The 27362-nt window shown below is 36.4% G+C and overlaps 1 protein-coding gene across 2 annotated transcripts in view; it reads left to right on the forward strand.

Annotated features, from left to right (window-relative positions):
- Window positions 1–27362, forward strand: part of PRORP (protein only RNase P catalytic subunit) — a 115214-nt gene that overhangs the window by 20979 nt on the left and 66873 nt on the right. For both annotated transcript variants that reach the window (XM_019750448.2, XM_019750449.2), the window contains one exon: window positions 22255–22362. In XM_019750448.2, coding sequence (XP_019606007.2) covers window positions 22255–22362 — 108 coding nt within the window. The remainder of the gene's footprint in view (window positions 1–22254; window positions 22363–27362) is intronic.

Genomic DNA, 27362 nt, shown 5'->3' on the forward strand with positions numbered 1-27362 from the left:
GCGGCCTGCGGGGTCTCTGCTCCCGCTCCCCACACAAGAACGCAGGATACGGTGAGGCCGAAAAGGAACACCCACGGAGCCATAGGTAGGGGAGCCATACCACCACGGTCTCACTGGAGGCTGGGTCCCCCGGACGCCGACCTGCCGTCCGCTTTTCGCCAACCGACCGACCGACGACTCTTCTCCACTCTCTCCTCTTCTCTCTCTCGGCTTTCCTCTTCCGCTCTCCTCGGCCCTCCTCTTCCTCTCTTCGGCTCTGCTCCGCTCCGCTCCTCGGCAATCTTCCGCAGTCCTCCGTAGTCGCAGCAGTTATACCAGCAGCCAATTGGCTAACCGGCCACAGCCAACGGCCATTCACCACCCGAGCCAGTACCCCTCCACGTGAGGCCGAGAGCCTGTAAACTACTTTCTGGGGCTCTGTCCCCACACAGACCTTTAGAGATACATTTGTTTTTAAATTTTGTTGGGGAATATTGGGGAACAGTGTGTTTCTCCAGGGCCCATCAGCTCCAAGTTATTGTCCTTCAATCTAGTTGTGGAGGGCGCAGCTCACTGGCCCATGTGGGAATTGAACCGGCAACCCTGTTGTTCAGAGCTCGTGCTCTAACCAACTGAGCCATCCAGCCACCCTTACAGATAGAAATTTTTGAAGTGAAATTTTTGAACTGACCTCTTCCCAAGTTTCTCAGTGTTGTGTTGATGGTACAAGGCTTCTGCTTCTGCAATCAGAGAAACTCCATATGATCATTAGAAAACAAGAACGAATTATTGTTATTAAATGTTTATGAGTTTATTTTTCCCGTTCTATCAAGATATAATTGACATATGACATTGTATTAGTTTAAGGTGTACAGCATACTGATTTGATCTTTGTAAAGAACTGATTATTATTAAGTACCAACATAAACTGAAAAAGTCACTTTAGGAACGAGCAGAGCTGAATGATCAGATCCAAAGCACAGCATTCATTATCTGTCAGCTGTGTTACCAGTGAAGCTGAGTTAGTATTTAAATCTGTAAGAGACTGTTAACAGTAAGGCCTGCCGCTTCACGGTTAAGATAGGGTTAACAGTAAGGCCTGCCGCTTCACGGTTACGATAGGGTTAACAGCCCTGGCTAACAGCCCTGGCGGCACTAGGCTCAAGGAATGTTACTCTAAAATCAGAGTAAGATTAACAGCCTAACAGCCTTGAGCTTAAAACATCCTAATGGCCTAATTGTTAGTTCCAAGATGTGGGCATAGAGACCAGGTGTTTTATCTCCTGATATAGAAGCTTTTTTTTGAAGCGTATCTATTGTAAACTCTTTGAAGCATAGCCATCTGCACTCCCTAAGACTTTAGAAATCACAGAATGTCTTAGTTATGTGAGAATTGTAAGTCTATACTGTACTCCCTAAGACTTTAGTCATTACTAAGCTCCTAGAACTGCTATAAAAACCCTTAGCTTTGTAGGCTAGGGGTCCTTTGTTAAAACCCGCTGCGTCGGGCAGAGACGGGGGGACCCCAGCTAGCTGGAAATAAACCTCGCTGTGTGACTTGCATTGTCGTGTGTGTCTCTGTCTTTCTGAGGGGCGAAAGATTCCCGGACTTAACAAATCCAAATGTGTTTACTTTTAATTTATCATTATTGTGTGAGAGTAAGACTTAAAGTGGAATATCCTTGTAAGTAAAGGAACAATAATGGATTTGGGGGAAAGAGGAAAGGACCATAACTCTTCCTTTCCTTGCTTTGTGATTAACCCTGGTGGTTTTCAGGTTTTGTTCCATGGGATTCTGAACTCCCAGAAATTTTGTGTAAATATGTGTTCAGTGTTTTAGGTAAGTGATAGACTAGTATAGTAGCTAGACACCACACTTAGATTCAGGCTAAAATTAGGTTACATTCCCAGTTTATATAGCTAAGGACATCGAAATGTATTAGAAAATGGCCAGAGAAGAAGCAAGTACAGTGTATTTCAGCACAGTTTTCCTAGGTCTTTGGAGTCCATACATGGGTCTGAGCAGCCAGTGACAATGTCCACCCAGGGTAGGATCTCATCTTAATTTACGTAGCATCACAGACTCGTTATAACTAGGCCGACTCCACAGTTCACACAGACTTAACACCTGTGTGCCTCCTCTAAGAGGACTTGATGAATATTGGCTCTCCTGGACTTCATGTCCTTTCCTCACTAGAGCAGAAGACCCATTTCCTTGTAATGAGGGCATGTATCTTTCTCCTGAAAGAAGACCAGAGCTTTTATGTGTTCCTAGTGGAATTTTTTCCCTAAACTTTTAGTTCTCTCGTGCAAGTGATTCCCAAATTGTTTTCTTTAATCCTGACTACTCTTTTAAATGCTGGGATTAATGTAACCAACTGCTTGTTGTTTTTGTTTTTTTGAGAGTGGAAGAGTGCTTAACACTTAGCTTGCTATTACTTGCTTAATTAATGGCAGAGGAAGAAAAGGTATGCTAACATGGATTAGAAGTAATTGCTAACAGGAATAATGAAACATGCAAACTGTGTCAAAGTTCACAGGAAATTAGAATTTCCCTTAATCTCATTGATTACTGGTGGAATGACTCATCTTCCAGTTGTGCGTTGCTCTTAAGTTATTCAATATTTGTGTAAATTAGACAAGGGAGGGTAAAACCACTGATGAGATGTACAAGACACGTCATTTGAGCTAATGACTGTTCCCGGGATATCCCCAGGATTTTTACCTCAGTATTCTTGCCTTTCCTACTTACTGTTTGACTCTCACTGGATTTCTTTCAGAGTAAAGTCACTTCCCATTTCCTTTTTGCCCTCCACGTGGACAGCTTCTATGGGCTATTCAATTACTGTATGCTTACTTAGCATTTGTCAGAATTAGTGTTGTTTAACTTAGGCACTAGAAATTCCAGGGATTTAACATGTTCCCTTCTCTGTTCTCCCTTTTCTATTCTTGATTTTTTCTCATTAAAAGAGGACTAAAAGACAACCCAACCCATTTTCTTTTTTAACTAGCAATACAATTGAACATAAATGATAGTAAATTCTGCTTCATTGCTATGGGAAAATTGAAAATTTTGATGGCTTTTGCAGATACAACTGATAAATTGTTTCTTCTGCTTTTTAAACAAATAGCTCATTCAGCTCAATGAAGTAATGCATTAAGTAGGAGTCAGAAATAGAGGTTCTGTATTTTTTTCTGTCGTAATTAACTTGGTGTTTTTTCCCTCTGCATCTCAGTTTTCTCACAGGATTGTTCTGAGGATATGTGGGGACAGAGCCAGGAGTGCAGTTTCCAGGCTCTTGGGCTCACATGGAAAGGTGTTGGCTCAGGTAGTAAATGGCCATCATCTGTGATTGGATGGCCATCAGCTGTGGCTAGTTGGCCGTCAGCTGTAACCAGTGAGCCACTGGCCACTAATATAACTGCTGTGGCTACGCTAGCAGAAAAATGGGGGCTAGCAAGAAGATGGCAGCTGAGCTAGCAAGAGCAGATTGCAGGGAGGCGGATGCCACCAGCGAGAATATAGTGGTATGACTCCCCCATCTATGGCTCCATGGGTGTTCCTTTTTGGCCTCACCATATCCTGCGTTCTTATGTGGGGAGCGGGAGCAGAGACCCCGCAGGCCACCATCCATGACAGGGTAACAGAATCAGAAGATACATGCACATTGTAAAGCATAAAGTGATCTACAAGGATGCACTGCAAGGCCATCCCCAGCAGAGAACACGTGATTTATGAATCCGTACATGTATACTGCAAAGGCGATGGTTCTAGTGTCAATCTAGAGCCCTTCTGAATGGGATGGGCTGAATAGTCTCTTTGGCCCCTAAATCAGAACAACCTGGGGACAAATGAAATGTGGACATGCTTTTCTTACATGTATAACGCTTAGGTTATTGTTATTTACAAGAATCCATGTACTCTACCTCCGTATGGAGACAGGAGCCCATTTATGAGTCAGGAACAGGAAGCAGGGAAAGTTATTTCCCTGGTATCTGTTTTAAAACCTAGAGTTGTAAATGTTGGCAAACTTTTGGTAAAACTTGTACCGTTACTACCTACCTAAAGCATGTATAAAGACTTTTGTAGTATAGTCTTTTTGTAGTAAAATCACTTAATTTTGAGTCCTTACAATAGCCATTTGAAATATGTAGCTGCAATTTATTCCTCAGGAACCTGGGGCCCAGAAAAGTGAGGTAACTTGATCAAAGACCTATAAGCTAATGGATAGCCCAGCAGACAAGATGCAAACTCAGGTCAGCTTACGGCTAGTCCAGGCTCTCTTAGCATCCTCACAGCTCTGACGGCTGGGCATGTCCTCGAGGAGAATAATACAATTCGGTATCCAAACTTACTGTTAAAGGAAACATTTGGAGTTTGGTCACTATTCGAGAGTGAACAATGACAAATCTATAAAGACTCTTAAAAAGAGCCTTGGGCAACCCTCTGTATAATTGCTTTTCTCTGGGAATTCTTTTTGAGAGCTTTCAGTTAAGTTCTATCTATGTATAGTGCTGTTTTTCTTCAAGACTTTCTCCTGTTGGAAAAATAAGTTTACTTTCTGCTTTCTTTTTGAAAATTTTTCCAGTGAGTTTTATCTGTGTAATATTTTTATTTTTTCAATTTTTTTTTTTTTTTTTTTTTTAGGATTGCCCAGTGAAAGGACTTAAAAATAGTCTGCTTGTTTGCTCCTAAGGAAGGAGGGGTTAGGCACTATATTGGTACTTTAGAGCCAGTTCCTGGTTGGTTGTGAAGCAGAGGGGATTTCCAGGGTGTGTAAGCATGGATGAACTCCTTGAACTGAAAACAATTTGAAAAAAAAAAAAAAAGTGGTAAGCAGCATTTCTGGGTTTGCAGGATCCAAGCCCTGTTATTGCCTTTCCTTGACTGATTTGTTCCTTTCCAATTTGGGAGCAAGATTCTAAGATGGAAAATATCTTTCTTGCCTTTGTTTTAGCTCTTCTCTGTAGGTCTGTCAGGATAAGATATACGAAAGGGAAAGAGTGAGATTAAAAAGAATATAGTTTTTGTTCTAACTAGAAATTTAAAATAAATTCTAAACTATCTTTACTTGATTAAGATCTATTTCCCTAAAGCCCAGGCAAGATTTAAGAAATAACTTTATATTATATTTGTGAGTAAATTCCATTCTGTCTGGGTATTGAGTACAGAAATCTACTTGGAAATATACCTAGCTTCTCAAGAACATGTCTTTAACTTGTGAGTCTGGATGGTTGAGAATTCTTTAATGCAACTTTTAAAGTCCTTTGTATAATTTATAGTGGGCTATCATTTTATATTTTAAGACAAAAAGTAGATTATCTTCTTCCTCCCTCCACTCTTCTTCCTCTTTTTTTCTCTTTCTAGCTATATAGATTTCCATTGTGTAGAAAGACCATAATTTAATTACTTATTCAGTCTTATATGAATGGATGTTTGGGAGTTTTAAGTCTTAACTGTTACAAAAATGACACTGAATCACCTTACACATTTGTAATTTCTTGCATATTGTAAGACAGCTGTAAGGTGGATCCCTGCAAATTGAATTGCTGGAGCAACGGAGATGTATCAATTTTGATTGGCCTTCATAGAAATTTTATCAGTATACTGTGGGGCAGAGCCCCAGAAAGCAGTTTCCAGGCTCTCGGCCTCACATAGACTGGTGCTGGCTCAGGTAGTAAATGGCCATCAACTGTGATTGGATGGCCATCAGCTGTGGCTAGTGGCCGTCAGCTGTAACCAGTGAGCCATTGGCCACTAATATAACTGCTGTGGCTAGGCTAGCAGAAAATGGGGGCTAGCAAGAAGATGGTGGCTGGGCTGGCAAGCGCGGATTGCTGTTAGAATGGTGGATTGCGGACGGTGTGGATTCAGCCTCCAGTGAGACTATAGTGCCACCAGTGAGAATATAGTGGTATGACTCCCCTACCTATGGCTCCGTGGGTGTTCCTTTTTGGCCTCACCATATCCTGCGTTCTTATGTGAGGAGCGGGAGCAGAGACCCCGCAGGCCTCCCTGCACGACAAATGGCGCAGCGAGCAGGGTCTCCCGCATGACAAATGGCGCAGCGAGCAGGGTCTCCCGCACGACATATACATATACACTAATCAGCAAAGTATGAGAATTCTTGTTTCTCCAGACCTTTGTGTTCCAGTGTGTCATTAAACAGTTTGATCTTTGCCTATCTGAAGTGAAAAATAGAATCTCAGTATAGGGTTAATTTATGTTTTTCTTAATGAGTAAGTCAAGCATCTTTTCATATGTTTAAAAGCCACTTGTCTTTCTTTTCTGCAAAATGTTCGCTTCTGTCTTGCCTATGTTTTTTCTTGAATTATTGAGGGTTGTGTGTTTTTTTAATTGATTTTTGTAGGAACCCTTCATTTGAAAAATTGATTTGAATTACAATCTTTGAGGCTTTTTTTTTTTCTTACAATGTTTTTTTCCATGTACATTTTTAAATAGGCAAACTTACCAGGCTTTTTTCTTACAGCACTTGAGTTTCATACTGAGGCTTTTTCCACTACTAGTTTATTGAAAACGAACACACACAAACAAAAAATCCTCCCTTTGTCCCCTATTATTATACTTTTGTTTTTTCCTTGAAATTTTTGATCCATTTGGAATTTTTTTCTGGTGTAAATGAGGTATGTCATTCCAACTTGATTTTTTTTCCCCACCTAATTACCCAATTTTATCAACACATTTTATTTAACAACTCATCTTTTCCCCCATTCGTTTGCAATGCCATTTTTAGCATATATCAAGTTCCCATATACATTGGTGTCTGTTTCTGGATTTTCTATTTTCATCCATTAATCTCTGTACATGACCACAGTTTTGATTACGTATTGTAGTTTTATAATACGTCTTAATATATGATAGAACTAATCCTTAGAGCTAGAGTTCTAGCCCTTTAATAAACTTTCACGTGTAAATATTACAGGCCTATGATAAAATATATTAATAGTGTTCCCTGGGGCAAAATTGTATTTTGTACATATGGCAGAGTCCCATTACCAGTTTCTTCTAAACATTTTGGCCACAGCTTACATACAAAACACATTTTATGTAACAACCCATTTTATAACTGAAAAAAAAAATTACATACGAAAAATTATGTGCTCTTGCTACCTGTATTACACTCTGTTTTAATTGTTTACTTCCCCACCAAATGCTTGTTGTGACCTATTAAATGGACTTCATGACCCAGTAGTGTTGAAAAATACCTCATTAGACTTCTATTCAGTACTCCTTATTAATCTCTTTTGGGGGTGGGGAGCAGGAGGAGAGAGATCTCTTCCTAAATAAACTAGGGAGACCACATCAAAACAAGTAGAATTTCCCAAAAAAGGACTCATGAAGGACATTTGCATTTCTCTTCCCTTGTTTGCAAGTACCCTATAGGGAAAGGCAGTAGTCTTGATTAGCATGACTTGCTTAAGAACATAGGCCACAGCTTTTTAATATGTACTGTCCAGGAAGAAGGGAAAACTTACAAGGCAGGTGCCAGGGGGTTCAAGCCCATGCGAGGTCTGCTCCACCATCTTCAAACATAGTTGTGTTGTTGTCTTCTGGCTTTGGGGGTTCCCAGCTTGATTTTTGTTGTTCTGAGTTAGAGTGGAGCAATGAGAGGATAGATTTCTAAGTTTCAAATCCTAAACCTACTACTTAACTAGTTATGTGACGTACTTAACTTCTCTGTGCTTTAGTCTCCTCATCTGTTAAGTGGGGAAAGTGATAATATCTACCTCATACTGTTAATAGAGGAATAAAAGAGTTGATATATGGAAGCACTTAGAATTCTTATTTTTCCATGTTTTTGTGACCTACATAACACATGGAAAGCAGTGTAAAAATCTCTGTGTTGTTATTATTATTTGGCCTGGATGCATATACCATGTTTCCCCAAAAATAAGACCTAGCCAGACAATCCCAGCTCTAATGCGTCTTTTGGAGCAAAAATTAATATAAGACCCAGTATTATATTTTATTTTATATTTTATATTATAATTATATCATATTATATTATTATGTTAATATCCGGTCTTATAGTAAAATAAGACATGGTCTTATATTAATTTTTGCTCCAAAAGACTCATTAGAGTTGACTGTCAGGTCTTATTTTCGGGGAAACACGGTAAGATTTTTTTTTTAAATCAACCTCAAAATTAAAATTTTGTGGGAAGAGGACTAGGTGAATTCTTTCATTGAGTTTTCCTGAAGCTCGTGAGTCCTTGATGACTTACATATTTTTTATTGCAGGAAAGAATTTTATTTTAAATGATTAGCTCATTTTTTTTTTGTTCTAATTTATTCCTTGGGAACATCCTGGTGAGGCTGAACTTGAAGATCTATTATCTGGCCTTGGTGTCTACAATGTTCTTTCACATTCTCTTTTTGTTCTTTTCCTCTGCATTCTAATATAAATTCTCAGAGTTTGTACTGCATTTCACAAAATCCATGTTCTAGTGTATTCCTTCCAATCTTTACTTTCAATGAAGGTTTTAATTCTGCTGTTGCATTTTGTTTTTTCTTACCTGTGTTTTTTATTTTTGCAGATTCCTTTTCATCTCTTGCTGTTCTCTACTTAAAGCTCATTGCTCTTTTTTCATAAATACAATTGAGTTTGTCCTCTTATAGTAAAAGCGCAATAATAAAATATGTCCTCTGCCTATCCCTTAAGTTTTTGGTGTTTCCCAGGGCTCCGGTTTCCTTCCTCTTCTCCTACTTGACTCTCTCCCTGTCCATTTTCACCCACTCCTCTGGTTTTCTCTACCACCTGTACGCCAGTGACTCACAGATCTATATAGCTCCAGCCCTCACATTCTCACTGAACTCCTCACTTCCTGTTGGGCATTTTCCTGAATAACATTCTTTTAGTGACAGGATAAGAGTGGTAAACTATTTTATTCTTTGTCTGAAAATGTTTCCTTGAATGATAGTTTAACTGTAGATTTTAGTATTTTCCCTCAATACTTTGAAAATAGTATTCCATTGTCTTCTGGCCACAATTTTAGTTACTGTTGAGAAGTTTGCTTTCGATCCAATTTTCGTTCCATTATAGATTTTCTCTATCTTCATTGCTCTTAAGGTGTTTTTTCTTTTAACTTCTGCTATTTCACTATGATGTGTATATATGAATGCATTTATTTTTCCTTAGAATTCACTGAGCTTTCTGAATCAGGTTTCATGTCTAGAATCAATTCTAAACAATTCTCAGCCCTTATATCTTCAAATATTGCTTCTCCTGAAATTCCTGTTACACATTTGTTGGACCGGTTTACATTCCCCTCCATGTCTCTTACTCTCTTTCATGTATTTCATCTCTATCTCTCTGAATTGCATGCTGGGTAACTTTAGCTCTATCTTCTAGTTCACTACTTCTCACTTCAGATGTGTCTATTCTCTCTACCTATTTAGGGGTTTTTCCCTTAATGTTTCAATAATTTACAGACCATAAAATTGACCTATTTTAAGAGTACAGTTTAATGATTTTGAGTAAATTTATACACTTGTGTGATCATTACCACAGTTCAGTTTTAGAATACTTTTATCACCCCAGAAAGTTTCATCATGCCCTTTTGAGGTCAGTCCCTACTTCCTCCCACAGCCCCTGGAACCATTGATCTATCTGTCTCTGTAGTTTTGCCTTTACTGAAACTTTCATTTAAATAGACTCATATAATCTGTAATTCTGTGTTTCTTTCACTTAACATAATGTTGTTTGTTTGTTTTACAGTATATTTAGTTTTAAATATAAAGTTTTTGAGTGTGTATTGTTACATGTATCAGTAGTTCATTGCTGAGTAGTATCCCAGTGTATGCATATGCCACAATTTGTTTATTCACCAGATGATGGACATTTGGACTTTCTCCTCCATCCATTTAGTATTGATTATTTTAGAATTTTAATTTTAGAACTTCTCTTTCAAAATTTCCTCTTGAGTTTTTTATGGTCTGGCTTTTCTTACAGTTCTGATTCTGCTTTTACATTTTAATTATTGTTACATAATTATTTTATATTGTCTTGTAGATTTTTCTATTGTCCCTTATCCTGGGTTCTTTGGGCTATAATCCTTCTGTCGTGTCAGAGGATTCACGTTGGTGGATTGTTTGTACTGTATTTTGTAATTTTAAATTGGTGAGTACAGTGTTAGAGGGACTTGCTCTTTCTATAATAATCCTTTTGTTTCCTGAATTGTTGATAGTGTCTTTCCATAGAGGTTTTGGGTTTGCTTCGGCCAGGTGCCGGAGAGATATTATTAGCTAGAACCAATTTTTATGTGATTTTTTTTTTTGGTGGAGTGTGATGAATTTGTATCATACAGTTTGTCTAAATTTGTATTCCAAACCTATTTAAAACATAAGGGATTTTTTTTTTCCCTACTCAGACCTCTGGAAGAGATAGAGAAGCTGGTATATTGTGTTTTGACATCAATGTGCTCATTTGTAAAGGTTCCTCATTTATTCAGGAGTTCACTTCCAATTTCTCCCCTCATTTGGGCCCAAGATTTGATAGATCTACAGTTCCCATAGGGGTTTCACAAGCCAACTCCCATTTTTCCTCTTAACTTCTCTTCTGGACAATATTAGCATCAACTCTTATCCTTACCATTCTGATTTTCAGACCTGGCTTCATCTCTGGCCTTAGAGATTTCTTTCTTTTTTTTCTGCAAGTTCAGCCATGCATGAAGTCTTTTTGTTGTATTTTATCCAGTATTTTTAGATATTTGTAGCAGCAAGGGTTTTTATTTGTTTGTTTTTTCATTTTACTGGAATTAGAAAATTCAGATAAAATTCTGAGTATTTTTAAATAGTATAGTACACTACAGTAATTATGGCTACAATTACTAAATGAAAAAATCTCTTGAAACATTAGCTTGCTATTAAATGACCATAAGCTTTCTTAGATTATTAGTTGTTAGATTGCAGTGACATTTTCCAGATATGTGACTTCATTTTTTTCCCTGGTAACTTGAAGGCAGTCATGTTAGTGTTCTTTTTATTTAGGATTTATTTGGATCCCAAGGTTTAAAGAAGGCACACAAAGAAATTTGGCCATTAGATGCAGAGATGCATTTTTTATTGTTGTTCCCATGTTAAAAGTAGTGCTTCCAACCAAAATAGCTGGTATTCCCCTGTTTTTCCATATCCGCTATGATTTAAGCCAGTTGTTTTAATACTCCCTTTCTTTGGAAAATATCTGATTTTTGTAGTATAATTAACATGTTAAGATCACTGTTGGTTTTATGATGTAAAGTTTTGAGTATACATTATTGTAGTCCTGTTTTCCCTTGGTTGCCCTTCTAAAGTAGGACATTAACTAAAAATAGGTAAGAGCGATCTATTTTGAATTTCCTGGTGACATTTGTATCAAAATCTCAGAATAGAAGTAAACCATCATAAACATATAGACTTTTCATTTCAAAAAGTTGAAAAGTTTTGGGGCCGGCCCGGTGGCTTAGGTAGTTAGAGCTTCATGCTCTTAACTCCGAAGGCTGCCGATTCGATTCCCACATGAGCCAGTGGGCTCTCAACCACGAGGCTGCTGGTTCAATTCCTCAAGTCCCGCAAGGGATGGTGGGCTGTGCCCCCTGCAACTAAGATTGAACACGGCACCTTGAGCTGAGCTGCTGCTGAGCTTCCAGATGGCTCAGTTGGTTGGAATGCGTCCTGTCAACCACAAGGTTGCCAGTTCGATTCCTCGACTCCCGCAAGGGATGGTGGTCTGTGCCCCCTGCAACTAGCAATGGCAACTGGACCTGGAGCTGAGCTGCGCCCTTCACAACTAAGACTGAAAGGACAACAACTTGAAGCTGAACGGCACCCTCCACAATTAAGATTGAAAGGACAACTTGACTTGGAAAAAAGTCCTGGAAGTACACACTGTTCCCCAATAAAGTCCTGTTCCCCTTCCCCAATAAAATCTAAAAAAAAAAAAAAAAAAAAAAAAAGTTGAAAAGTTTTAACGTCTTCTAAGTAGAAAGGTAAAAAGGAATTTTTAGTGTCTCTTTTCATACCATTTGTTGAGAAAAATCAGTTGCTTAACCTGTTTGCTTTCTCATCCATAATGCAGGAGCAGTAATAAATAGAAGAATCGAGTTCTACTGCCATGTATGTTGTTAGAGTCATTTATAATTATGAAGTCAGCTTTTTGACGACAGGTGCTGGGTTCTCTGTTCTAGAGCCTATGTGTCATGTAGCATATAAGCTGTACCATTCTTTTATTTTTCTTGCTGCACATCCTTGGATCATTTTGCTACTCGTTTATGATTAGGTAACAATCACAAAACAACAAATATCAGTTCTGCTTCATTGTTTCTAATAAGTTTCATGAGGTAGAGAATTGAAAACTTTTTATTTTTTTATTTTTATTGAGGACTATTAGGAAACAGTATGTTTCCCCAGAGCCCATTAGCTCCAAGTCATTGTCCTTCAATCTAGTTGTAGAGGGCGCAGCTCAGCTCCAAGTCCAGTTGCCGTTTTCAATCTTTAGTTGCAGGGGGCACAGCCCACCATCCCATGAGGGAATTGAACCACAACCTTGTTGTTGAGAGCTCGCGCTCTAACCAACTGAGCCATCCGGCCACCCCGAGAATTATCTGTTTTAGAATTGTTTGTACATTTATTTACCTTTTCCATATTATATTGATAATAATAAGCAAGAGTTTATTTTTAAAAATTTAAACTCAAAGCATAATTACTTAAAGACTTTGTACTTATTCTTTGAGCTTCCAAATTGCCTGGTTGTTAATCCTCAAACATGCAATGCTCTTTGGTGTTTAGTAAGAGCCTTGGCAGTTCTTTCCTCTGCCTAGAAGGCTCTTCCCCCCGAGGGAGCATGGTTTGCTTCTTCACTTCATTCAGGTCTGTTCAAATGTCACCTCATTAGAAAGGTCTTTCCCTTTCATTATATCTAAAATAGAGAGGGGCTAAGGAGAATGGTGCTAATACGTCCTCTGCTTAATTTTTCTTCAAGGCACTTTACCTGAAATTAATTATCTGTTTGTTACCTTCTGTTGCTTCTTTCCTCCACTAATATATAAATTCCTTGAGGGCAGGGAATTTGTTTACTGTTCTGTTCCTAGGAATGAGAACATTATTTGGCACATAATAGGTACTTGATGAAAATCTGTTGACTGACCAAGTGAATGTATTATAAACTTATGGCCTCAGGGTAGAATCAAACCCATATGTGGTTTTTTGTTTGTTTGTTTGTTTGTTTGAGTTTCTTTGAGTTTTATTCTCTTAAAAAGTTACTTGACATATTTTGAAATGTCAGATTTTTTAGTTTTCTTGAAAATCTAATCTTTATTTTTGTGTGGTGACAATTAGCTGGACTGGGCATTGGGTTGCTTCTGTTTTAGGGGAACAACATTCTCCAGTCTGTCACAGTCTTCTCTTCTTTCTGTCAAATATTGGACAATGAGACTTAACGCCATTTGCTAGTATTTATCATTTTGCCTGTTCTGTTCTGTTTTCTCAGACTTGGCCCATTTTACTTATTTATGTTACCTGCCTGGTCCCTGGAAACATTTGCATTAACAACCTCTGTTGCAAGTCATAATATTTACAATTTTTGTCAAGTTACACTTTTCAGATTTAAACTTAAAAGTACAAAATGAGGAAAGACGATAGAAGTTGTGACTTATTGAAGGAGATATATGTGAATTTATAAAGCCTCCTCATATATGTTACAAAAACGAAGAACACCCTTTAAACCAGTGAGCACATGGAAAGATGCTATGTAAGCATCGTTAGTCACCAGGGAAAAGCACATTAAAACCACAATGAGATGCCACTTCATACTGACAAGCATGACTAATAAAAAAGATAGCCAATAACAAGTGTTGGTGAGGATATGAAGAAATTAGAAGCCTAATAATACATTGCAGATGGGAATGTAAAATGGTGCAGCCACTTTAGAAAACATTCTGGCAGTTCCTGAAAAAGTTCAACATAGAGTTACTAGATGACCTGACAATTTCACTCTACGTATATAAACAGGAGAAATGAAAACATACGTCCATGCAAAACTTGTACACAAATGGTCATAGGAGCATTATTCATAATAGCCAAAAGTAGAAATAACCCAAATGTCCTTCAGCTGATAAATGGATAAAATGTAGTATATCCATACAATAGAATATGATTCAGCATTAAAAAGGAATGAAGTCTGATTCACACTACAACATTAATAAACCTTGAAAACATGCTTAGTGAAAGAAGTCAATCACAGAAGATCACATATTTATATATTCAGTTTGTATGAAATATCCAGAATAGGTAAATCTACAGGGACAGAAAGTAGGTTGGTGGTTGCTGTGTGATAGGGTAGTAGAATGGAGATTGACTGCTAATGAGTATGGAGTTTCTTCTAGAAGGGACAAAAATGTTCTAAAATTAGATTGTGGTGACATTGCACAACCTGTGAATATAATTGTAAACTTCAAACAAGTGAATTGAATGGTTTGTGAATTAATTATATCTCAATAAAATTGTGTGTTTTTTTCCCAAAAAGCACTTCTTTTATTAATAGTCAAGAAACAAATGATCAAAAGATTGTTGGATTTTCATATGCCAGATCATTAGCCAATCTGTAATCAAGCACAATCCTAGCAGTAGCCCTACAAAGAAATAATTGTTCTTGGTTTAAATGTACCTTCTATTAGAACAGCTAAGCTTGCAGATTTGTAAAGCCTTATGCCATAGTGAGTTTGCTGTCTGAGTAGGTCACCTCTTTCTTTGTTATGCCTTTTCAGCAAGATGTACTCAGTGGCTTTTGAGTCAGTGGCAGTGACATAAATCTGTGTAGTTTGAAAAGGGAGCATCTTGGAGGCCCACTGGAAGTATTACAACGAATCCCTGACTAGTAACACACTTAGTAAGTGGAGCTTTTGTAATAGGGAAAAAACCCCAACCTGACACATTGGATTTTTCTGTCTATTAGAAGACAGGGATCAGGAAGATAATCTTTGGGTGGGATTGTATTGGGATTTTATTACACATCCTGTGATTACACAGAGGCTACTGAGACTCACCTTTCAAACAAACCATCTCAAGTGTACCCTTTTCCATTCTGTGATTTTAAGGGATTTCCAAGTCTTGTTAACATAGACTATCAGAACTGGAAGGGGATTTTATAAGTTATCTAGTTTAACTCTTGATTTTTACAGATGTACATTTAGCCAGTAATACTGAAATACCTAAGTTTGTCATCACTCCTGAAGTGAATGCTTTAGTTTGTCATTACTCCTGAGGTGAAAATAATATAGTACTAAGAGCAGCACCAAAATGATAAATTGGAAGTGTAGTGGGAAATCTTGTCCATGTTAATTATTAGTGAACCTGAATTTTAGAAATATAATGCACTTGTTTTATTGCCCTTGATTTATTCAGAGTGGAGCAAAAATGCTCATGTTATATGTAAAGTGTTTTAATTCTCATTGATAACTTTATTTCCATTCATAAAAAATAGTACCCCCTATTCTAACCAATATTTAAGTTAGTTTTGATATTATTTGGAACTTTCTAAACATTTGTAGGAAATGTATTTGAGCAGAGAAATTTTAAAATAGTGTTTTGCTGAGTAGAGAAGAAAGGGGTTGGTGCCACACAATTGGAGTTGACAGGGATAGAAAAGCTAAAGAAATCAAATGAGAAATGAAAACATACATATGGATCAATGGTTATTTTAAAGATGAAATATATTACATGTGTGTGTTTGTATAGTATTAGGATTTGTTTTTGTTTTTTAATCAGTCTTATTAAGTATAATTAACATACACTAAAATTTGCCAATGTACAATTCAGTGAGTTTTCATAAATGCAGGCAATTGTATTATAACCTTCATAATTAAGACGAGACATTTACACATCCCCCCAAAGCTCCCTTGTGTTCATCGCAGTCAGTTCCCTCTCCCCACTTTCTAGAACTGTTAATTTTCTTTCTGTTGGTATAATTTTGTGTTAAATTTCATATAAATGAATCACACAGTATGTAAGTAGTTTTTTTATGTCTACCTTTTTTCATTTAGCATAATATTTTTGAGATTCATCCATATTGTTATATGTATCAATAGTTTTCTTTTTACTACTTTTCCCCTCATTCATTTACCAGTTAATGGACATTTGAATTTTCAGTTTTTGGCAATTAGGAATAAAGTCATTATTAACATTCATGTATAACTCTTTGTATGGATGTAGGTTTTCATTTCTCTTCTGTAACTACCTAGTGGTAGGATTGCTAAATTAGAAGAGAAATATATGCTTAATGTTGTAAGAAACTTGTCAATTGTTTTCCAAAGTGGTTGCACCGTTTGGTATTCCCACAGCAATGTTTGAAAGTTCCAATTGCTCCACATACTTGTTATGGTCAATCTTGTTAATTTTAGCCATTCTAGTGGATGTATAATGACACCTTATTGTGGTTTTAAATTTGCATTACCCTAATGACTAATTATGTTGGGTATCTTTTCGTGTACTTACTGGCCTGAAGGGAGTTCTTCATCCTTATAACATTATACAATAATATTATCTAATCCATTGTTGATACTCAGGGTTGTCACTTGTCCCAATAATGAGCCTTATAAGTTTTTCCTTTCCCAGATCCAATCTAGGATCATCCTTTGGGTTTAGGTGTTATGTTTCCATGGTCTCTTTTCATCTACAATAAAAATCTCAGTTTTCTTTGTTCTGTCTTGGACCTCAACTTTTTAAAAACTATAGGCCTATTATTTTGTAGACTGTCTCTCTGTTTGAGACATTGCTTTATCTGATGTTTCCTTATGATTAGATTCAGGTTATGCATTTTTGTCAAGAATATCACAAAAAAATGATATTACGTCCTTCTCAGAGGCATCATAGCAAGAGGTACACTATGTAAATATTGGTGATGACTTGATGTGTTGCCCAAGAAATTTTTGCTAATCCTGATGTGAAGAATTTGTCTATTCTAGAATTTTCAGAGTTTCGGCTTTTGGGTTTAGATTTATGATCTGTTTCAAAATAATTTTTGAGTATGATTGAGATAGTGATTGCAGTTCATGTATTTCCCAATTTTTTCTCTTGTTAATTTTCTTGTTTTTCTGTTTTCTTTTTTTTACTGGGGAATATTGGGAACAGTGTGTTTTTCCAGGATGTCAAGTCGTTGTGTTTATTTTTTTGTTTTTTGGTGTTTGGTTTTTTCAGTCTACTTGGTGGAGCGGGGCACAGCTCAGCTCCAAGTCAAGTTGTTGCCTTTCAATCTAGTTGTGGAAGGCGCAGCTCACTGGCCCATGTGGGCTCGAACCAGTGCCCTTGGTGTTATAAGCACCTCGCTCTAATCACCGGGCCAACCAACTGCCCACTGGTGGCTCAGCTCCAAGCTCAATCCATTGTTTTCAATTTAGTTGTGGAGGGCACAGTTTACTGGCCCACGTGGGAATCGAACCAGCAACCTTGTTGTTAAGAGCTCGCGCTCTAACCAATTGAGCCATCCGGCCACCCGCTTTTTCTGTTTTCTATTTCTTTGATTCTGTGCTTTGTTATTCTACTGTCTTTGAAATTTAATTTGCTCTTTTTCTAAGCTTAAGGGAAAACTTAGATCAAGTTCATTGCAGTCAGTTCCCTCTTAGACTTCTTTTCATATAAGCATTTAAAGCTATACGTTTCCCTCTAAGTATTGCTCTAATGCATCCCATGAATTTTGATATTTTAGTACCACACAGTACAAAATATTTTCTAATTTCTGTGTAATTTCTTTTTTGACCCATGGGTTATTTAGAAATATTTGGAACTTTTATAGATATATTTCTGATATTGGTTTCTGATTTAATTGTGTGTGTGTATGATCAGCAAACGTACTATTTCAGATTTTAATATTTTGAAATGTGCTGAGACTTATGGCCTAGAGTTTGTAGTCTATCTTGGTGTTTCATGTATACTTGAATAAATGTTCTGCCAGTTTTAGGTGTCGAATCTAGGTATCAATCGAGTCAAAGTAGTAATTAGTGTCGTTTATGTGTTTCTATCCTTACTGATTTTTATCTACTTGTTCTGTCATTATGGAGAAAGGAGTGTTGAAGTCTTCACCTATAATTGTAGACTTATTTGTTCCTCCTTTCAGTTCTGTCAAGTTTTGCTTAATATGTTTTATAGCTCTGTTCTTATTTATAAGTATGACTTCCTGATCAGGTGATCTCGTCATTTTGAAGTATCTCTCTCCTTTTTTTTTTTTTTTTTTTTTTTTGGTGTGTCCCTCTGTTTCTCCTTTTATGTTTTCTGGGGGGTTTAATCAGAATTTTTAAAATATTTCATTTAATTCTTCTGCTGGCTTTTTGTCTATACCTTTTCTGCCTTTTTTTTTTTTTTTTAACTATAAGTTTTTTTTAATTGAGGAATATTGGGGAATAGTGTGTTTCTCCAGGGCCCATCAGCTCCAAGTCGTTGTCCTTCAATCCAGCCATGGAAGTGGGGCAGCCCAGCCCCAAGTCCAGTCACCGTTTTCAATCTTTAATTGCAGGGGGCACTGCCTACCATTCATGCGGGAACTGAACCGGCAACCCTGTTGTCGAGAGCCCACGCTCCAACCAACTGAGCCATACGGCTGCCCCTCTGCCTTATTTTTTAATGTATGATTTGGCATTACAATATGAATCCTTAACAGTATCCAATCCATTTAAAAGCTTAGGTTTTACTATTTCACATAAAATGTAGGAACCTTGCCACAGTAGAATTCTATTTATCACTTCCTGGTCTTTATGCTATTATTTTCATATAAACCACATCTGCATATGTTTTAGCCCCTTAAGTGTTAGGATAATTTTTGCTTTAAGCAGTCATATCTTAAAGAAATTAAAAGAAAAAAAATATTCTTTTTTAGAATTACCCGTATATTTCCCATTTCTGATGTTTTTCATTTCTTCTTTTACATCCAAGCTTCCATCTGATGTTATTTCCCTTCATCCTGAAGAAATTGCTTTAGCGTTTAGCATGATGCAGGCTTGCTCATGATGAATTCTGTTTTCCTTTATCTGAAAATGTATATTTCACCTTACTTTTTTACCTCAATTCTTGAAGAATTTTTTGCTAGATACAGAATTCTAGGTTGGCAGGGGGTTTGTGTTTCTTTTCTGTCATAACTTTAAAGATATCCTCTGGGGGCCGGCCCGGGTGGCTCAGGCGGTTAGAGCTCCATGCTCCTAACTCCAAAGGCTGCGGGTGTGATTTCCACATGGGCCAGTGGGCTCTCAACCACAAGGTTGCCAGTTCGATTCCTGGACTCCCGTAAGGGATGGTGGGTAGCGCCCCCTGCAACTAAAATTGAACACGGCACCTTGAGCTGAGCTGACGCTGAGCTCCCGGATAAAAAAGAAAAAAAAGATATCCTCTCATTGTCCTCTGGCCCCATTGTCCAATGAGAATTCAACTGTCATTTTGTATCATTCTCTTACTTGTAATGTATCCCTTTTTCTGGATGCTTTTAAGATTTTTCTCTTTATCTTTGATTTTTAGCTATCTTACTATGATGTGCCTAGTTATGGTTTGGTTGTGGTTTTCTTTATATTTATCCTGCTTTAAGTTTGCCCTTCTTCTTGGGTCTCTAAGCTATGTTTTTCATCAAATTTGGGAATATTTTAGCCATTATTCACATATTGTTTTCTACCTTCTCCTTTCTATCCTCTCCTTCTGGAGTCTAATTACACGTTAGTCTGTTTGACATTGTTCTACAGGTTACTGAGGCTCTATTCATCTTTTTCTTTCAATCTTTTTTTCTTCAGATTGATAATTTCCATTGCTTTGTCATTTGTTTTCACTGACTCTTACTTCTTCCATCTCCAATCTGCTGTTAAATCCAGCCTGTGAATATTTCACATTTGTGCTTTTTGGTCCTAGAATGTTTGTTTCTACAGATGCTCCTTGACTTACACTGGGGTTACGTCTTGATAAACCTATCATAAATTGAAAATATTGTAAGTCTAAAATGCGCTTAATACACCTAACCTACCAAACATCCTAGCTTAGCCTAGTCTACCTTAAACATGCTCAGAATACAATATCCAAAAAACGCTGGCAACACAATACACTGGAATATCGCTTGTTTACCCTTCGTAATCACAAGCTTGACTGGGAGTTGGGGCTTGCTGTCTGTCGCTGCCCAGCTTCATGAGAGAGTATGGTACCTCATATTGCTAGCTCGGAAAAAGATCAAAATTCCAAATTAGAAGTGTGGTTTCTGCTGAGTGTGTATTGCTTTTACACTGTTGTAAAGTTGAATACTTGTAAGTTGGCGACCATCTGTATTTGTCTGTTTTTCCTTATTTGCATTCATTATAACTATATTTTCCTTTTAATTATTGTATATATTTACAGTAACTACTTTAAAGTTCTTGCCTGCTAATTCCAGCACCTGAACCTTAGATTGATTTATATTGACTTTCTTTTCCCTTGACTGTGAGTCATATTTTCCTATTTATTCTTGTGTTAACTTTTTAATTGTATATTGGACACTGTGAATGACATATTGCAAAGGCTCTAGATTCTGTTATCTCTCTCTGGAGGTTATTGATTTTTGTTTGCTTTAGAAGGCTGTTAAACGTGCTGAGACTCAGACTCCAGACTCTGTCTGCCTTTTAGTGGATGGTAACTGAAGTCTCTGCTTAGGTCTTTCAAGTCTTTGATCTGTTCTTTTCTGCTAGCTCGTTAGAGTTTCTTCTATGCATGTACACATCAAGAGTTAGCCAAGTATTTGGGTAGATTTATGCATGGATTTTTGTGGTTCACTCCTTTCTAGCATTCCCTCTCTCACTTTTCAGCCTCTCTGGCAGCCCTGAACCCTGTCTTCTGATTTCTCAAACCAGTAAGTCTGCAGCTTTCTGCTTAATTTCCAGCTGCCCCTGCTAACCATGCTGACTGGAAAGTACCTTCTCGCAAAATGTCATATACAGACAAATTTCACCTTGTGCAATTCCCTTCTTTTCTGGCTATCCCTAGGTAGATAAACTATCCCAAATGTAGTGGGATTAAACAGAAACAATTCTTTATTACTGTGTATTGTTATTATCTCTCATGGTTCTAGAGGTTGACTAGACTGTTGGGTGATTCTTGCTTGTTTGGGTCTCTTACTAGTGTAATTAAATGTGGGCTGAGGTCATCTTGAAAACGTCTTCACTCTCATAAGTCTGATGGTTGATCCTTACTGTTGCCTGGGACTCATTTGGACCATCATGTAGCATCTGCCTGGGCTTTTTCATGATGGCTGGGTTCTGAGAACAAGAATCCTAAGAAGGAGAGCCAGACGGAGGCTCTATTGCCTTTTGTTACCCAGCCTCAGAAGTCACATAGCATCACTTCTGCTACATTCCTCTTATTAAGACAGTCACATAGGAGAGCTCTTATTCGCGTGGAGGGAACAAGGCTCCACTTTTTGAGTGGGGAGGAATGTCAAAAGAATTTTCAGACATGTTTTGAAAGCACCACACCTTTTCTCAAAGTTTGTGTTCCCTCCAGTTTCTGCCTACCTTTGGACATTCTCTAGCTTCAAATCATTGTTTGTTGTATATATAGAACTTAACGTTATTTTCTGGTAATCTAACAAACTACTCCATCATTACCAGAAGTGAAACTCCCTTTCTTCCATTTCTTTCCTCATAGCACTCATCACACCTGAAACTTAATATGATTTACTTACTTATTTGGTTTATTTTGTGTCTCCTTCCCGAAAAATGCAAGGTCCATTAAGTTAAGGTTTTTTTGTCTTTTTGGTAACTGCTAGGCACATTGTAAGATGTTCAACAAATATTTGTTGAATGAATGAATGAATCTTCAGTTTGTCAGAACAGCCATAAGTAAACAAAATAAGCCTCTTGACAAAAGAAAAGCTAGAAATTATAGAACCTTTCAACACAGATAAGGTTGACTGGCATACCTGAGGTTTTATTTCTTCTTGGCTTACAATAGGACATAGAGATTTTGACATTTCATGCTCATCATGACTATTGTGTGACAATTTAGCAGACTAGATCGCTGATTAGAGAGCAAATGAAATAACATGGGAAAGTACTTTATGAAGTGTAAAGCACTATTGGATTATAAAGTGTATCAGATAATTATATGCGTTTACATCTGTTAGGCTGGCTTTTTCAGATTTCATTTTGTAAGTATCTATGTGTGTGTATTTTTCAGGAATGAATATTTTAAATTCCCAAAACAATAATAAAAATCATTGCAGTATGTTTACAATAGCTTCCTTACTATGTTCTTATTAATGTTTTGTCTGATTTTTCTTTTTTTAGGAACTTAAGAGATTTCAGAACTTTGTGAAATACTGCCCTCCTTTTGATATTGTCATCGATGGACTCAACGTTGCCAAAATGTTTCCTAAAGCTCGTGAGTCTCAAGTTGTAAGTACAAGTTTTATTTTGTTATTCCAAATCTCTCGAAATATTTATTGTACCCATTTGTGATCTTCCTTGGGTCTCATAGCTCCTCATTTTTCCTTCCTCTAAAAATAAAGCTCTTGAAGGTGCCGTAGTGACCAACCGCTCATCTAAGGGTCATTGTTTTCCTCCCTGGCAAGTCAGTGGCTCATATAGGCTGCACAAGAGTTGAGAGATTAAAAAGTTCATGTAATAAAGGGCAAGTTCAGCCCTTTTTGTAACCGTTAGCTAACTTGCTCCTAGGTCTCTCTCTTTGGGGTTACTCTATCATTTCCCTGTGGGTCACATCACTCTATTTGAAAATTATCAACTTACACTATCAAGAGATGTTATTCATTACTCACATTTGGTATTTTTTTTCAAATAGTATATTTGTAAATTAACCTAAGCAGTTCTTTTTTTAATAAGGTAATCATTTGGTCTATCAATTTATAAATGTCATAGTAGTTTCTAATAAGAATATCATGATTTTTTATAGCAGCAGCGAGCAATTATTTTAATCCCCATTTTACAATTTAAAAAATTAGAAAATTGAGGCTAATTTTGTACAGTAAATCCTTAGAAAGCAGTCATAACATCAAAATTAGGTTGTAGAGAGCTCCAGGGTTTCAACCTTATGGCTCTTATCATTGGCAATCTATGGCTATTCATCTGTAGTTAAACTTTTGTTATTTCTTTAAAATTACCACCAACTAAAAAGCTTTTTCTCAGAGATTCTTCTAGTCCAATTTGGCCATTTATACTCAGAAAAGCTTACAAGTACTAACAAAGTTGATTTATAGAAATTTCTTTATATTCCTTTCCTTTATGTTTGTGCCTACATTTTTATGGTCAAATATGTACTTTTCAGTCCTTTATTTGAAAAACAAAAAGACACATAAAAGCAAGTTGAAAATACTTTTGTCTTTTAGGTACTTGAAGGGCCTGTGAGGCAGTGATATTGATAAAGACCAAGCCAGAAAAGGAAGCAGGAAATTATCACTGATGCTTGGTAGAGTTCAGAATTAGGAAGGCTCATTCTAAAAGGTTCCCTAATTTGTGAGAATTAGAAAGTATCACATTTGTTTACTTTTTGTTTGACTTTCAGCTTCATACGAAGCACCAAAAATTGGCTTGCCCGAAATATATAGCCCAAACTGGGCTTACTTTTTTGAGGAAAGTAACATGTTGAAGATGATGTACCGTGTTTCCCGGAAAATAAGACCTAGCCGGACAATCAGCTTTAATGTGTCTTTTGGAGCAAAAATTCATATAAGATCCGGTCCTATTTTACGATAATGTAAGACCAGGTGTAATATAATATATCATATCATATATCATATCATGTCTTCTCACATCACATCACATCACAAGATAACATAATGTAATACCGGGTCTTATGTAACATAATATAATATAAGACTGGGTCTTGCATTAATTTTTGCCCCAAAAGATGCATTAGAGCTGATGGTCTGGCTAGGTCTTATTTTCGGGGAAACACGGTAGTGGACACATCCCCAACATTATGGAAGGAAAATGTGCATATTTTGGAAGATTCTAGCAGATTTTGGCAAATAGGCAAAGAATAAAATATCAAAGCATCTGCTACTACTTTTAGCTTTTACTTTTAAAAGAATTTAATGTTAGCAATAGTTTAGGTCACAAGTACTTAATTATTACCCAGCTCTTCAGAGCACTGCTTTGTTGTGGCAATGCACTGGCACCATATTTGGGAAACCTCTACTCAGAGACTCAGCTTAGAGACACCACCTGAATAAGGAAGGAGGACATAAACTTCCTTCTGAAGTCTGTTCTCAAATCTCTGAAGCTAGAGATTTGAAATAAATAAATAAGATAAATGTGTATCATATTTTCCATAGGCTCCCCCTTTTTTAAATTTTTTGGATAAATCTATCTCAGGCCCTTTTGTGGCTTAGTTTTTATTCTTTAACACTTTCTAGGTTGTCAGAAGTAGCTTCCCACTTTTTCTGTTAATCTTTTAATAGCATTTTAGTTACAGTTTAAGAATGGGGATTCTGGAGCCAGACCCTTTGAACTCCAATCCTGGCTCTGCCACTTCATAGCTTTCATAGTTTGAGGAAATTACTTACCCTCTATGTGCCTTAGTTTCCCAGTCTTTAAAAAGGAGATAATAATAATACCTATCTCATAAAGATGTTGTGAAGAGTAAATAAGTTAATATATGTAAGCACTTGACACATAGTAAATACTTAATAGGTGTGGCTATTATTGTGATTAAATGAACTCCCAAATGGAACTATAATTCTCGCTTTCAACAGACCCTTATTTGGCAATTTGAGTTTTTTTCCCCTGTCATGTCATCCAAGTCAATGGAGTTAAAAAGATATATATATAAAGCTCTGCCTTAGTACTGTGTTTCCCCGAAAGTAAGACCAGGTCTTATATTAATTTTTGCTCCAAAAGACGCATTAGGGTGTATTTTCAGGAGATGTCTTATTTTTTCATGTACTACAATCTACATTTATTCAAATACAATCATGTCATCTTCTTGAACATCGTCATAATGTACTAAATGTATCCATCTGGCTGACGATCTTGACTGGGGCTTATTTTCGGGGAAACACGGTATTAGACTCAATCTAGGCCAGGTACTCAATACTTGATTGAGAATTGAAGTCTCTGCCATCGAAAACTTAGGAAAAAATTTAAATATGATAATTTTAAGAAATGTTATTGTCTTCTGATTGTAAAAGTAATGCATGATTGCTGATTATAAAATTACTGATTATAAAACTAATATAAATGTAGAAAATTTGGAAATTGCAGAAGAAAAAGTCATATATAACCCTACCATTCAGCAGCAATCATTTTCTATGTTTTATTTATTTCCTTGCAGTATTTTGCTATTTCTTTACCCAATTGAGCTTCAACTGTGTAAATAATTATATATCTACATTTTAATTTACAGTTACTGAAAACTATAAAAATGAAATTATAAAAGGAATAGAACAAAACATGTATTTGTTTTATATTTGAGGTGGGACCTCTTTGAAACATACATAAAATCCAAGACACCTATTGGGAAGGATAGAGAAATTTCCTAGACTGTAAAAAATACTATAAGCACTACTAAAAGGAAATAACAAATTTCAGTGTTCTACAATACATAACAAAGGGCTAATTTCCTGACTGTTCTGAGGAAAGGGTTATAAACCTGTAAGAAAAAGATGAACTAGTCAGTAGTCAGTAGAAAAGTGGTTTAACCTTATTCATGCTTACAGGTGTGCAAATTAAAATACTTCCAGATTGGCAAATATTTAAAAGTTATTAGTATGCAATATTTTGAATGGTTTGGAGAGGAAGGAAGGAGAGTATTAGTATTTTGGTGGGTGATTTGACAATAACTTTAATGCCTAAAATGTTGAAACTGATATAGTGTAGGAACTGATATAAAATGTAGGAACTAATATATTTACACTAATATGTACAGTTATGTATCCAAGTATGTTAGTTATAGCATTATTTGTAAGCAGAAAAGTGTAATCAACCTGAATGTCTAGCAATCCAGGACTTGATATATATCGAACCATCCATTTGAAATGAATGCGGTAGATCTGTATGTGCTGATACAGAATAGCCAAAATTAAGTGTAAGAAGTTGAAGAAGAGCAAGCTTAGTATGGCCTCACTTATGTTAAAAACAAAACAAAGGATTATCGATATATGAATGTGTGTTAGATAAGTTTGTATATGCCTAGAAAATTTCTAGGAGTTACACACATGTTAAAACTTAACAATAGTTAACTTTGGGAGTTGGGGATAGAATGTTAAGAGAACGAGAGGATTTCTGTTTTTACTTTCATTTTTTAATTTTCTTTTACAGTGAGTATATATTACTTTAAAATAATTTTAAAAATCCAATTCAGGAAAAGAAAGAAGTAAAAAGGCATTCTTGGTAAATATTCTGAAATAAGTATGTAATACTCTATCTTATGGATGTACCACGATTTTAAAATTATTTCCCTTTTTGTGGGCATATTAGATTGTTTCCCATTTTCCACTATGGTAAATAATGCTTAGAAGAATATTTCTGTGCACATTTCAGATTATTTCTTTAGAATAGATTCTAGAAATGGAAATTATTGAGTCAAAGGGTATGGATATTTGAATCCCATTTCTTCAAGATTTCTTATTACATGATTGCTTTAATTATTTAGTTACATTTGTGCCTTGAATCTGCTAAGTGAAAAGAGCTGGACAGTTTTTGCCCCCCATTTTTTAGGTCAAACATTTAAAAATTTTAGTTAAATAAAATAGTCCAGAAAGGAAATAATTCTTGACTGTCTTTGTCCTCTTTATCTCTCTCTTAATACAGTTGCCTATAAGGGAACATAAAGGAAAGATTAGAAATCTTAATTCTGTGAGTCTAGAGTTTTTCATGTTTGTGTGAAGAAGTTTCTAGATTTTTTTCTGTGGAATGATATCATTTACATTCTTCCCATGAACTCTCTATATAATGTGTCACAAATTATTTTTGGTTCTTTTTCATTAATGGTTAATTATATATCCAGCATTGTTCTCTGTAAGCTGTAAGCTCATAAATGAGAAAAGACCATTTTTACATTCATTATTTAGGGAGAGTAGCACTATGATCACATATCTCGATCAGAGCCTACATCTTAGGGGTGATAGAGATTAGGAGCTAAAAGCTAAAAGTAATTTCTGGTTGTGAATTTATTTTACTTTCTCAATTTTCACATATATATATTTAAATATAAATATATATATTTAATGCCAGCATACATCTTATAATTGATGTCAGCAGAAACTTGCCAGCCACCATGAACCATGTAGACTTTAGACTTATTGGTGGTTGTCATTGCCTGGGTATGTGCAACTTTAACTATACACAGCATATGTCTATTCATCCGCTTGTCACCTCAGTTGAGTTAGTTATATCGGTAGCTCCACAAACTTTAATTTTAACCTTAATCTTAACTTTAA

The sequence above is a fragment of the Rhinolophus sinicus genome, linkage group LG03 (genome assembly GCF_036562045.2).
Source record: "Rhinolophus sinicus isolate RSC01 linkage group LG03, ASM3656204v1, whole genome shotgun sequence".
Taxonomy (NCBI): domain Eukaryota; kingdom Metazoa; phylum Chordata; class Mammalia; order Chiroptera; family Rhinolophidae; genus Rhinolophus; species Rhinolophus sinicus.